Raw genomic sequence first — 14,909 nt, 5'->3', positions numbered from 1 at the left:
TGACCCATCTTTTGCATAATACCTACCGGGATTTTCCTGACAGGACAGACAGAATCCATCTGGCAAAATCAGAAAGCACTCTCCCAGATTAATACCCACTACTAAAACCCCACACTGAAAACTGTGGTTTTAGTGAAGATTGATGTGCTAGATCATGTTTGCCTCATGCCAAGTCTGCTTTCTAGCAATAGCAGGGACTAACCATATGATCCAGCAAAAATACCTAAGGAATTTCCAGTGTCAAGACTGTTAGTTGCCTGGGCACTGAACATCACCTTTGCTCAGGCATCCTGCATCTTCCAAGTCTTTCATGTTTACAGTGAATAATGCTCTAAGAGAGAGACACCTTCTTTGCCAGCTGAGTAGTACTCTCAGTGCCCACCAGAACTTTAGGGACAGAGTTTTATTATTTTATTTATTGCAGGCAGAGTTATTCTGCATCATACTGAGTTTCTTATAAGATGTTTCATTTGCCAGGGTGAACATACACTCCAACTTTTCAAAGGATGGCATGGTCTTGCCACTTTAAATCTGAAGTATAAAAATTGTGGCAAGTCCTAGACAACAGGTAGCTGTCACAGACTTTATATCCTTTTCTTCACACCAGCAATTCTGGCATGATCACCACTAAGATAACAGAAAGGCTTTTTAGAAGACTGCATTAAACATAAAACAAAAGAAAGATTTCAGTTAACTTTTCTTGATATGGCACAGGCATGGGCACTGATGGATTTCAAGTTTTACCTCACATTTCTTCATTTCTAAATAAGATTTTACATACTTCTACAATTTCCTTTTTATATTAGCTGTATCTTAAGTTCACTGTAGTACTTTGTAGGATAACTAAATGATGCTTATATAAAAGTAGCAATTCCATCACAAGATCGCAATGAATAAGAAAGCAAATCACTCGTGTCAAAATGTGCTGTCCTGTGTATCAGACAGCAGTGCGCAGAACCGATAACAGTGAGGTGAAGAGAGGTTTCATTCTTAGGCATTCATGTAATTTTTTTTCTTTTAGTACCATATTAAGTGGCACCCTTTGCATTTCATTTCAAATTCTCTTTTGCATGAAGTCAAAGCCTATAATACATGTATGAAATGACCATAACTCAGCTAAAATCAATTAGGAAAAGATGGTTTATGATTAAACCAAATTGAAAATATTGCAAATCACATATTTGCCTAGAAAGGTAGTTTTGGGGTTGACTGAAAGTAGGGGTTAATCCTACTTTCTAAATCAAAGTAAAATCAGATTTGGGAACTCAACTTTCCCAAAAGTTCTTTATTATGGCTTTTTGGAAGGGAGAGTCCAAGCCCAAGCTTTTTCTCCAAATAAAGCAAAAAAAAAAACCTTTTGGACCTTTGGCTAGTTCTTTGTTTGCAAGATGGATGGCTTGATCTTTAAAAAAATGGAGCTGAAGTGACAAATCTTAGAAATATTTGAAGACATGTTCCCTCTCAGAAGATATTTTTTAACCTAAAAGAAAGCTTTTCCCCCCAAAATAAATTTTGGTTCCATATAAAATAGTAGAGGGTTTAGATTTTTGTTTAGAAAATGAGGGGGGGAGAGAATTGCTAATTTGCTGTAGTAATCACAGAGGATCTTTGTGATAATGGCATAGAAGTTGAAGGGAAAGCGATTTTAAAGTAGTATCCGGCCTATCAAGCATTTTGTATTTATCCAGTACGCGATACTCTCAAAGTCATCCTGCTCTCAGAGGAGTGTTGAAGAATTTTACACAGCAAAGCTGAAGAGTGGGAGCTTTCCTTGTCAAGTTATTCCTATTTTCAAATATTGTTTAACATCTGAAAGTGATCTAGCAATATTAAGATGTAAGGAGAGAGCTATGAAACAAAGTTTTTCAAGGTAATGTAGTATTTTCCATTACCCATTTTCACGTTGTGACATACACCGCTCCGAGGAGCACCTGCCCTGGAGGCCAGGCTGAGTGTTGGTGCTGATCACAGTGCCTTCGGCTTCATCTTGGTGTTTGATTCAGAGGCACTGTGGAGGAAGGAGGGATGGAAAGAGCCTGCCAATGCTGAACGCCCCACACAGAGCATGCACAACCCACATACACCACAGCCATGGGAGCATATGCTTGAAGAGAACACCCAAGGACCAACACATAAGCAGAACTGCTTGCACACCTCATGCCTTGGCATTGCTCCCTTAAAGCCTTTCCTCTTCTCTTTATGGGGTTTCATGGGTCTCTTTCTTCCTGTGCTTAGCTCAGTTGCTAATCTCTCAGTACTGTGAGTCACCTTCCATCATAGTGGCCTATGCAAATGACAGATCATGTTCATCCCTGGAGAAGTTCAGGGATCTAGCTAAGGGGAAAAGCTTGAGCTTTGGAGTGAGAAACAGAATATTTCAGCTAATGAATCAGAATAACACTGTGTGGCAGCTGAGTCCGGAGGCTTTTGTGCAATATCCTGCAATCCCAAGCTATTGAATTATATGTTCTGGCCTGAGAGAGCCCAAAGGCATTGCTTTAAATATCTCAATTAACAATCCCACTGAACATTATAAAAACTGCTAGACTTTGTCTTTCACATGTCAGTGTTTGGTCTTGGAGAAATGTAGTCATGGATGATTAAGACATCTGAAGTAAATGACATTTGCTGGACATCTGGGCAGAGTGCATGAATGTAAACATCACCCCAGCCCTGGATCAAAAGGCAATGCCCCCAGCTCCAGGTGGCTCCGAGTGAATGCTGCATGGCAGGCAAGCTGCTCTCACTCGGAAAGGATACTGCCCATTAATGTTGTCCTATGTGCTGAATATGCCTCACTAATTACCTCTTTTCCTAATTAAGCCTTATCGTAAGTGCTCCTTTTCAACCCTGTTGCCCTTTAAAGGGCAAGACTACCAAATAGCTGGTACATGAAGGAAACTACACAGAATATCAACTAATGAAAAATTCTTTAGGTTGTTACCCTTCCTGACGGCACAGTTTAAAAGGATCTGGGATTTATGGTGAAATCAGGACCATTTTTTTGGTTCATTTCACAATGCTCATCTACTTACATACCTGCAAATACAAAATTCCATCTGATAATCAGTGGTGAGAGAAATCAAAGGATATGTACTTTAATGGGGCCAAAGCTAGGTGATGAATTTAATATAAAGATATCCCCAAAAGATTACAGCTTAAGCTATTCCGCGGTCAATAGAAAGCCTTAAACATTCTTTAAAAGAAGGCAATTCCCTTGGATGAATCTCTAAATAGGGTTATGATTAAATCAGACATTTGGGAATAAGGTGAAAACTGGCAAATGCCTAGTTTAGATTTATGATTCAAAAGCCAAGTAATGCTGAGCTCAGCAGCAGTCCCCCGGCTCACACCAGTTTTTATCAGTCACAAAACCAATCTGCACTGTATTTCAAGCCTAACATAGGCACATGGGGAAATGTGATACATTTTGAACTTCAGGCTGTAATTTGATTTACTCAGATGTGCATCCACCTTTCTCGTTCTGGTTCCTACTGGTACAGGTTAAGGTATTCTCACTGTCATATAGAGTATTTCCTACTCGGCCTGTTCTTACCCTTTTTTTTTTTTTTTTGACCTTCCCCAGATGATAGGAATAAAGGCTACTAGTGAAATCTGAAGTCTAATTCTGAAACTTCTGGGAGCCTGCACCCTTCTTCGCTTCACCTGCAGCAGACACCAGCCACCGAGTATGACAGCAAATGTTTACCTACCAATACCTTCAGGTTATATGGCCGTTAACCACTCGGTCACTGTGAGAATAATCTGTAGATTATTGTAAATTTTTCTGAGAAACAAAATTCCTCCATTGTCACAGACTTGCAGCATTATAGAAGTCACCTATCCTCGGGCACAGCCAAGGGTGGGAGGGCTTCTGCGGGTGAGCGACACGTCCTAGCAGATCAAGTGAGCTGTCCCCCTTTTGCTGGCTGAACGAAATTGCAGGGTAGCTCCAGGCTGGTTTTCTTTGGAGGTGGCCAATACATACGCAATAATTCAGTTTAGGGCTGGATACATTTTGCTGGCTTTTTAAAAACAGTAATTCAAAATAAAAGGATAAATACCGATCCTTAGAACTATAAACATTGCAGTCAATTGCAGGATGACAGATGATGACCTCAGATAGTCAAATGGACAACTTCAGGTAAAAATAAATTTAAATTACATATTTCTGAGCCTTCTAGGGTTTTGGTTCCTGATCCTTTAAAAAAACCAAGCTGCTTGCCAAGCTACCTGATAGCTTTTATTTCTAGCTGAGATTTCCAGAGTTTAATCACACCTCTGCTGAGATACTTTTGGAGAATTACTTTTTTAAAAATAGGAATACGATTTAGAAACACATATCCAGAGGTCCGCAGAGGAAGCAGGCTACATTTCCTGTTTGCTCTTTTTACTGAACCATTTGTATCATAGAATGATTTTTCCTTCATATTTTGAACACTGAGACATGAGTTAACAAATTAAGTGTGTTCCCAATACGCCCTCAGCCCCAGCTACAACTTCTGCCATAACTTATAGCCACAACAACACAGTGAAAATGTGCAATAACTTACAACAGGTATTGTAAGTAACACAGAGTACAACCACACTGTTGATAATAGAAACTAAATAGCATTTAGTTTTAGTCTGCCCTATCTATTCTGTTTGTACAGATGTGTTAAAAACAGCACTACCTGGCTGTAACTTGGAGTATATCAAGGGTTTAAAATGTTTAAAAAGTTCATTTTTTAGAAAAACTAATCACACTTCGGAGAAAGAGCAAGAGATTATAATGTTATCCATCAGGTTATAAAATAAGTGGGAAAAACCAAAACCCAAACATGACTACACCTTCCATCATCAGAGTATCCACTGGAGTCACTCCTTTCCAAAGTTTAGATTCGGAGCTCTAGATAAGGAGATGAATAAATGTGCTGCAGTTTTTAATATATTTTTTTAATCCCTCATGTGGAGTGGGACATCAACCAGAAAGCTAAACCTGAACTCAAGGGCTGCTTTCCTTTGCAGCAATGACTTTTTACACTTTCTCAGGTGAAAGAGTGAGCTAAACTTACCAAGGGAAAATTGAAGGACAGATGCAGTAGTTGTGTTAAGGCCAGTGGTGGTCTACAGGAAGAAAAGCAAAGAGGTTGTATTAGATCAGCAAAACAATACATTCATCACTTGTTTTTCTTTGAAAGCATGGAAACTGTCTGGATACCTAGATCTCTAGTGGATAAAATTATTAATCACCAACCCTTTCAGGTTGATCGATCACGGACATTTCTGTTATGTCATTTTGATTATTGGTATCACCTCTTATGCCAAAGCTGGATTTTTTTTCTTTTTCTGTATTAAAGTCTGCAAGCTGAGCACATTTATATGAAACACTGGCACTTGACCAGTGTTTAGGAGATTGAAAAAGTGAACCCTGTGGTCTATGGTCAGCTTAGTATAAATCTGTACATACAGAATGGTTTTCACTTACTTCTCCCAGCACAGAACAAGAACCAAAAATGATGATAAATAAATAATAACAATAATTAAAACTAAAATAATAAAATAAAATATTAGGAGGGAATAACAGCAAATTTTAAAAACCCTCGGTGATACTGCATAATATTTACAACAAAATTTTGTAGTAATAGCTACACAATTTTGACATCCAGCTAAGACCTAGAAACAGGCAGAAAACACTGAGGAGCTTGCTCTGTATTCAGCACACCACCCTCTTTTGATGCCTTCCTTTCTCCCTTCTTTCAATGTCCCCATATCTCAGTAGGTCAAATTAGGACTATTTTCCTGAAAATGCTGTAAGAGAAAAGAGCGTTGTGAAGGACATCTATTTATTTTCAATTCATTTTGAAAGTTAGATCAAAGAATACTGCTACATAACAAGCAAGGCAGAAGCACTGCCTAAAAACACTGCCTGATCTAGCTATTTTGTCAAAGATCTGAAAAACCATTGCACCGGTTTAGCAAGCACAAAGACCAAGCAGTGGGTCACCCCAGAAAGAGGAGACTCAAAGTTGGGTTCATTCACTTTAGCAAAAGACCCAACAAAGATATAATTTATCATTATAAGCAGATTTTAGAGGCTACATTGAAGAAGGAGAAATGTACAAGCTGAAAGACAATGGCAACATTAGATCAAAAGAGAAAATGTTAAAAGGTATGGTCTGGCCATACAGTAAGTTTACACAATCATAAAAGTAATCTAATCAGAAGAACAGGGACAGCAAACACAAAGAAATTCATCTGATATTGTTGCCAGTGATGCTTGCATCCTAGATTTCAAGACCTTGGAATTGTCCTCCCACGTCAGACCCTATGCACCAATAATTCATCTAATTTCACATGAGAACAGTAACAGACTCTTCCATTGGGTGTGCTCCTTGTGATCTGCATCCATACACCATGTCATATTGTAGATATGCCACAAAGAAGTCAAACTTCTGAGCAAATTCAGCCCCAGAAGTAAGGTCCTAGGGCTACTAGGCTTTGGCTTCCAGAGCCCAGCTGGGAATCTGCAGGGAGGCAGCTCCAAGTGGGGCACCTGGAGGACTTGAATGATCCTCCTGCTTTGTTTGTATGAGTGATGTAGAGGAAACCAAATGGTATAAGAATGGAAAAAAGTGAAATGAAAAAAAGCAAAATATAGAGAAACATTTGAGCTCATGGACACTAAACTGTCATTTTCTAAAAAAGCCAGTACCCAAGTAAAGCTTAGACTCAATGACTTGGAAGATACTACATTCTTTCAAGCACCCATTAATTATGGCAGCATTACAAAGGCAATTTTATTAGCATTTTAAAATGATAAACAGTACAACTTCTGCATAATTTCCCTGAGTAACATGGTAAAAGCAGAGATTCTTATGTTATCAGGTATTCTTGTGCTTTTTAATTATCTGCTATGCAGATAAACATGAAAACTGGTGAGAGAGATCTCTTTCATGTCCCTTATTGCCCTGTGCACCACTGCATGACACTGAACAAAAGCAAGTCCTAAATGCAGATGTTTTCTGACTGTTATTTAGGACTCCATTGACACAGATCAAATGTTATCTCTCAGTCACCTGTATTGGCTTTTCTCTCTTTAGAGACTATGAAAGGTATTTCCATCTCTTTGCAAATGCATATTCAGAATATATACGCATTTGCAAATGTATATGATTAACAAATTCCTAGGTGAGAGCTCCCTCCACTCCCGTCCATGACCTAAGATCAGCTTTTGGGTAGCTGCATGCTCAATCAGCTCAGATAGCTGACTTCTGTTAAACTATTAGTATTTTTCCTTTGCAAGTTAGTTTTAATCTGCATTCATTTGCTAGGTGTGGTTCCCCACGCAGCCCACCAATGCTCGTACAGATACCCTCTTCCTGCCCCAGTGGGAGGGGACAGGCAATTGTGCAGAAGAGCAAAAGGGACCGGCCTTCTTCCAGGCATGTTGAGTTATTAGTGAAATTATGCCTTTGAAAATAATAGGTGGAGACCTGCATGAGTTGGCATGAATTTTTGGTGTGTTTTGTTTCTTTCCTACATACATGTTACATATGGAGAGGAACTTCTTATAAATATTAAAGAATGGGATCTTCACTGAAATGCACTGAAGATTAGCTGATAATAAGACTACATGTGCTTTAGGAGGGTGCATGGGAATTTAGGAAATTTATCACAGCTATTAATGCTCTGTGAATTAAGACAGTTTCAGTGGGGCAGATTCCCAAGGCTTCATGATCATCTCAAACAGCAACTTTAAAGCTACCTGAAAATGTAGCAGTTTCTGTACAAAAGAGTTACTTAAAATACAGTTTTCCTCTCTTTGGAACATTCCTAAGAGGTAATTTTACTCTTTAAACAACAACAGATCAGCTGCATTTGTATAACTCCTTTAAAAATACAGTCACACCCTTATTTAATTCCATTCTATCAGGATCAACTCAGTATTAAGTATCACATTTATCATGCCAAATAATTAAGTGCTTTCTGACTTGAGTTATGATATGTATTCTATTAGTTTATATTTAATTAATTATGTTATGTAAGTTCTAATTTGAAAACGAAACCCTTTATCAATATTCCGTGGCCCATATCACCAAGAAATTAAATGTATCAGTTATCACAGAAGAGGTATTCACGTAGACTTAAAATAAACTATGTTGTAAGTAATTTCAGTAATGCTTTAAAAAAAGTGCTAGACATGCTAAAAACTTTTTGCAAAGTTCTGCAAAGGACTACTAAGTTCAGATGCTGCAGAGAGGCTGGTACAGAGCCTTTAGTAGCTATTTTCCTTTGCTTGCAACATCTCTGACGCTATACATCTTTCCAGGAATTTGTCAGTTATAAATTCTCACCAGTAGACATAGACAGTTGGCATTAAAAAACCCTCTGCCTGCAGTAACAGGCAGCTGCTAGGAGTCAGGAGGAGAGAGGGAGGTCAAGGAAGCAAACCAGCAACTGTCACCGCTGTTGATGCAATACATTTTGCAAATTAAACTATCCTTGACAAAGTATTTCAAAGCAATACTGTGGCACTAGGAGTCAGGCACAGAAATAGAGATTTCAAAGGCCATTTCAAGCAGGGACAGAATAGGATTCAAATAGTAAAAGTGATAGAATAAAAATGCATAATGGTTGGAGAAAATAAAGAGGTTTTAAAATTTGTGACAAGAAGATATGTTATGAAGTCACCTAAACATGACTACAAATCAGAAACCGGTGGGTTCTCAGAAAGTAGGGATTTAAATCTATATCCAAATTCAAAATTAAAGCTAACTCCGACCTCTGGCATGGACACTAGCCTGTGCTCATCCAAAATGGTAAACCTTAGCACGTTCCTTCTTAAGATTTTGATCTTTCTGTAACACTACCATAATATTTATAAACACTTTCATTATTAAGCTGCTAACTCTTTATAAGCATGATGATTTTTTTCAGCTGATTATTTAATCACACCGCTTTGGCATTATGATCAATTTTTCCAAGTTCCTGATGCCATGCTAGTCATATTTTACCACATGGTAAAATGACAAATACAATCCAACACTGCATTTTGAAGCCAATGTCTGATTACTAAGGATAGTCTAAATTACATATCAGCAGGGAGAAGGCAGCTCATTAATGACATTTCAAAACCCACATAGCTGGGGCTCTGGGTTTGCTAAATGTCATAAATGGATTGTTTTTCAAGGAGTGTTACCTATGCTCAATACTGCAACCAAAAATGAGTTTAAAAAAGGGGAAGAATATCCTAGTGGTGTGACTTCATTTTTGCACAGGACATAAAACCATGCATCTCTCTCAAGGCAGTTAATGAAGCATGGTACGTCCGAATAGGATTCAAAGTAGCAGAGAGGCAATTTAGCATCCCTGTCAGGATTCTGAGGCTGGAGCTGGCTGTGAGGGAAATGACTGAAATTCTCCTTTATCTGTAAATCCTCTGAATAAGTTTTATTAGAGTTTATGACTTTCAGTCACCACACCACCAATATCTACACTGCATTTATGGAATCCTGGTCTCAGTTAAGGATGTAAAATTAACCCTGTTAAAAGAATTGTCAGTGTCTAAAATGAAAAGAAGATGCCTGGCCAAAACCACTTCTGTTTTATGGCCCTCTTCCAATTATGCTCTTCGAATAGCTCTAATCAGCCTCTCCCTCCACTCAGAAGACTGTTGAAAACATGAAAAATTGATTTTGAATTACACAGGCTTTGAGTTGGTCTTTCAGTTTTTTGGTTCTTTCCAAAATTCCCATTTTATGTATATCGTTAAAGCTAGCTAGCCCAGCGTCAGCATGTGGGCATTGGTTAAATATCTTTCCGTTCATTTTCCACACCCAGGTGATCCCAAGTTAATGCAAATTGCAGCATGTTGTTTCTTACAGCAATTTTATGACCGAACTACTCCCCAGTGAAATGAATTCTGTCACCTTCATCATGACTCTGTTACGTACACTTTCCTGAGACTGGCAGGTGCTTGCTCCAGGCTGCATTTAAGTCTTTAAGATGCATTGTTCACAAGTCATGTTTACAACCAAATTAACATTTGTCAACAGCAAACAGAAAAAAGAGGACACAGCTAATAAAATAGAAGAAGAAAAATGAACCTTGTCTATTTTTCATTGTCAGAAATAAAAAGAGAATGATGCCAGTTTGACAACACAGTTCTATTTCCTTGCCTTTCCAGTCTTTATAGATACTTTAAATAACTTGGATGCACACCAGATCATAAGACTCCCTTGCAAGCTATTGCAATAACCTTTGCTTAGCATCTATAGTTCAAAACATTGGGATGTTCCTGGGGTGCTCTTTGGCCCTATTGCCTTGCTTAACAGCCTCTCCACTGAACACTAAACTTTCAAAGCACACCGACGTCTCTGCAGCTGAGGCAGCCTCGATTCATAGCCTGCAGTCCCAGCCCCGGCAGATGAGCCAGCTTTCACTTACCAGTTCTCTGGGACCATATGGCTCACAGAAAGTGACGGCATTGCCATGCATTATCACACCGCACTGCTCTCCAACCTCGCAGCTACTGCATTCAGACCTACAGGAAGAACACATCATGTTCAAAGTGGAAAAGGAACCATTCATTTGAGACCTCATCGGGCTTGTAAACTGTAAAATAAGACCATTATATATTGGTGCTTAGACAGATTGGACTGTTTTGTTATCATGGTGCTGAATGTAAAGAGCAACTGTACATATGATGCACTAGTGCTGCCTCTGGAAAAAGCCCCCTGCGAATAAGTACTTGCGCTCTGCACACTGCGCCCCTGCAAAAGGAGTGTCCCTGCTCATCGACTGCAAAACGTCACACCATGGGAAACCAAGCTGAACTCTTACATTTATAATTTACCCTAAAGTTACTCTTCTTCCAAAATCCTTACTGCACGTTTGAGATACCATATATTAACCCACCATCATGGAGTTCCCGTACAGAACAGCTCAGAATAGCACCAGCACCCCTCCAGTCCACAGTTATTTACACCAAAGGGCAGACTCAAGGCTGAAGACCCTACCCAAAACTGAGCACTAAGAGGCTCCTAAGCCCAGCTGCTGTAACATGGGTCTTGCTGTTGCTTTCTATCTGTATTTGTCATATCCCATGATCCTAGTAACGGAGTTGCCACTCTGTTCACCTTTTAGGGGAAAAAGTATGAAGAAAGTCTCAGAGAGCCTGGTAAGTGCTGCTGAGCCAACTAATAGCACCTGTCCAGATATTTCTTAATTTAATATAAAAGACTTTGTGGGCACCTGACTGCGGAGCAGAGGGAAAGGTGCCTCTCCCTCACCTTCAAGGGTCATGGTATCGGCTCCTGGCATGAGCAGCAGATTTTTAAAAAAGAGTTTGGAGATGCTCCCAGCCCCCGACAAACTGCCTGTGATGGGGCTGACCAACATTGCCTTTGGGCATCCAAAGCTCAGCTTTAACATCAAACCTACAGGCAACCTTTTGCTCCTGGAGCAACTCTATTGTAAGCAAGGGTGAAATCACTCCAAACCTTAATTTTTTGTGATTTTTGTCTGTACTTTGATAACTAGTATTTTTAGAGTTTTAAGTGCAATGGACTTATATGTAAGGGGGGTTTAGGCTGTTTTTTCTTTGTCTTCTCTCACACAGAGTGCCTCAGATTTGGCAACCCTTTCTGATGTATGATGCCACCAAAATACACATTCCCGTATACACAGCCCAGATCTAGTTTAGTAGCATGAAAAGGTTTGGTTCTCTTCTGTTTTGTTTTTTTTTTTCATTTTCCAACTAATTTCTGGATGGCAGATCTCACAGGAAATCAGATGGAAAGGAAGAAATCCCAAGGAGATAGGGACTTGCTGTCAACATATATGACAGAGTTTTCAACGATTGTAGTTGTTCATAGATAATTGATACATGTTATCAATGTATAGTAGATTCCTATACGAATTTCCTTGGGTTTTTTTCATCTCTTTTCCTAATTTATGTTGCTTGTTTATCTTTTCATCAATAAGTGTTGTGTTAAAACTCTTCAAGTCTTCCTGTAAATGGCTTGGAGCAGGATTTTTCTATTCCTGAGTATCTGAAAACCATCAACCCACCATGGTCCTGGACAGGGCAAATGAAATCTCCAGCTGCATTGCAAGGAAGAGGCTGGGACAGCTTTTCCCTGCAGAGGCCATGCATCCAAAAGGTGTGAGCAAGGGAGGATGGGCTGCTGTGAAGCTAGGTAGTGATTAGAAATAATGTTTAAAATAATTCTTAAAGTACTTGTTTAACTAAATGGAGCTACCACCTGGTCTGCTCCTGCAGCAGGCTGGGGCTCCTCACCACTCCCTTGGCTTCCCAGGGCAGCAAAGTGTGGGTAACTTTCGGCAGAATGTGTTAACTCTGGGCAGCGTACGACGCCCTGCACAATACCCTGCAGGTCTGTGAGTGCTAAGCTCAGCTGAGCAATAGATGTTAGGTTTTCAGATGCATAGATGTGGTGAATAATTGATTGTACTTGTTATTTTAGATCTTTTCAGTTGGTCCTGGGTGAATTCAGCACAGGACTGGCTTTCTTATGCCCAAGTCCATTAAAGAAGTCAAAGATGAATGCTTTGTTCCTACTTTCCAGATCTCTCACTCATTCTGAGATTTTATTAAAGGTCAGTTTCAGCTCCACTTCCTGAAACAAAGTCAGACATAAGAAATCCTAGAGTTTTTTTCCTGTATGAGCATGTTGATAGAGTAGTTCAGCAATTCACATCAATAGCATTTAGAATTTTGAATTTAAGCAGCAAAATTGAATCTTCTAATAAAATAATGTAGTTCCTATTGACTTCAGTGAGTTAATATTTACTTATAGAAGCCACAGTCAGTCCATAATTTTATTTCTCAATGTAAGGCAAGAAGAGAGCATGTGAGTAAACAAAATTGTACTTTAAGAGAAAGTAAAGAAACAGAGTTCATGAAGGACATGTTTTGTTGCTATCTAAATTTTGCTTGTCCCCTAAACTCTGACAGCTGAAGAACAGAGGGACAAGAACTAGAAGAATACCTGGAATTGTGTAGGATTCTGGGTGTTTAAGAGCGTTATTTTCATTATCTTCCCCTACATTTTGGAGTTTTATAGTGGAGTATCTGCCTGAACCCCTGACACATGCAGGGAGAGACAGATATGGCAGGCCTGTAAATACTACATAAGGACCACTTAGTCCCTCGTGAAAGGTCAGGCTACATCATCCAAGGGATATTTTAATTTTGTAGTTCTCATAGTTCAATGAATACAAAGTGATTCAGCTGTTCGTCTATTATAATTCTATAATGTGGTCTATGAAATACTGTCTGGAAATCCAGAAACACTGTCCTAATACAGCTGTTTCATCATCACTCCTCTTTTCTAGGATGACTCCTCTCATAAGAAATTGGATGGCTGTTGGTAATCCTGATTCAAACCTTTGTAGTCTCTTTGAAATGCATTACCTCTGACAATAAATTGCTCACTAGCTTGACAGGAATGCATGAAGAGTAGGATAATTGATCTGCTGTTCCTCAGATCATCAACGTAGTACTACATGTTTAGAAATGATCCAATTTGTTCCATTCCTGGTGCAGGCAGGAAGGTTAATTTCTTTTCCATTTATACAAACAGAAGACAGTATTAATTGCCCTGGCTGCATGCAGCCTTTTACATTATCTTTCTCACCTGCCTGGTCTAAAATCTTTGCACATTAAAATCACTTCAGTTTTCTCTTCACAGCTGGTACTCACTGCCACTGTTGATGTGTGTCATATTCATCTAGATGTCTTCTCTGCAGACCTGCCATCGTTCTCATCTCTGGCTTAGAGATTCCCACCTCTCTCTGCTATTGTTCTTCACTTTGCTGAAGGGGAAACATCTGCTGTTTCCTCATCACTATTTGTCATCTCATTTCCCTCTACTATACCTGAGTTTGTGGACATTATATTGACTGATGTCTTTTGTGATGTCTGGACTACAAAGAAGATAAACATCTCAAGCTGCCAAGAGATTTTTAAACATAAATCTTTCTGAAGTTTAATCCCACAGTTTTAGTGCAATTTTGAAACCACTTTAGGACTTCTCTCTCCTGTCACAAAGCTTTCCTCCACCTCTTTGCCACTGGAAATATCACTGTACCTCTTCATTTCTCATATGCCATGAAGAAGTGATGGAACCTGTTTCTTATTGATTGATTTTATGTGCTCAGCTTTTCTTCATGTCATCTTTGAAGTGTATGACTTCTGTAAATGACTGCTGTTTGGACTGCTGATAGGCTTTGAGGTGAAACATGGCATCAAGTTGGGAAGAAGAGTTTAGCCATCAAACAAGCTTCTGTACAGAGTCTTTCTTTTTTAAATGTACTGAATCCCCTGTTTTCTACAGCTGTACTGTTAAAGTAAGTTTTTAATATAGAAACATACATTAATGCCAGCATCTCTTCTTCACTAATTTATGCATCTTCTTTTTCCCTCCTTTTTGTCTCAATGTTAAATCATTTATCATAGGATTAAACAAAATATTTTTTCTAGATTTGTTCTTATTTGACCTGTTTTAGTTCTTACACAGCACCTTTTTTATACTCTCCTCTGCAATTCTATGAGATTACATCCAAACAAGTTGGTCACAGATACAGGTCCTCAATGACCTAGACAGTCTTCCAGACACCACCCATATTGGACCTCTTTCATCCAGCTGTTCCCTGGCCCTTCCCTGGCAAGGAGTACATGGTGCAGATTCCCCTTCCCTACAGAGGAAATCAATTACTTCCATAGTCCCTGAACTTTCTGAACATACATACTCCTGCCAGTTTTCAGCAAGTCTCATGGACCACCAATCGCTTGTGCCATTAGACTTGTAATTGAAAAATGCACTAAACAAAACATTACTGTCTAATTAGTTCCGCAAGTCAGCTGTGAACCGCTTAGCTCGGCCATTGGTGCTACCTTTACC

General features: G+C 39.1%; 1 protein-coding gene across 2 annotated transcripts in view; it reads right to left on the bottom strand.

Annotated features, from left to right (window-relative positions):
* Positions 1–14,909, bottom strand: part of RELN (reelin) — a 297,550-nt gene that overhangs the window by 147,631 nt on the left and 135,010 nt on the right. For both annotated transcript variants that reach the window (XM_075081418.1, XM_075081419.1), the window contains exons 7-8: positions 10,429–10,525; positions 5,055–5,106 (exon numbers count right to left, since the gene is read on the bottom strand). In XM_075081418.1, the coding sequence (XP_074937519.1) occupies positions 5,055–5,106; positions 10,429–10,525 (149 nt within the window). The remainder of the gene's footprint in view (positions 1–5,054; positions 5,107–10,428; positions 10,526–14,909) is intronic.

The sequence above is a fragment of the Phalacrocorax aristotelis genome, chromosome 1, assembly GCF_949628215.1.
Source record: "Phalacrocorax aristotelis chromosome 1, bGulAri2.1, whole genome shotgun sequence".
NCBI lineage: Eukaryota > Metazoa > Chordata > Aves > Suliformes > Phalacrocoracidae > Phalacrocorax > Phalacrocorax aristotelis.
The sequence above is the reverse complement of the archived record's forward strand: the minus strand, read 5'-3'. Positions and strand labels throughout refer to the sequence as shown.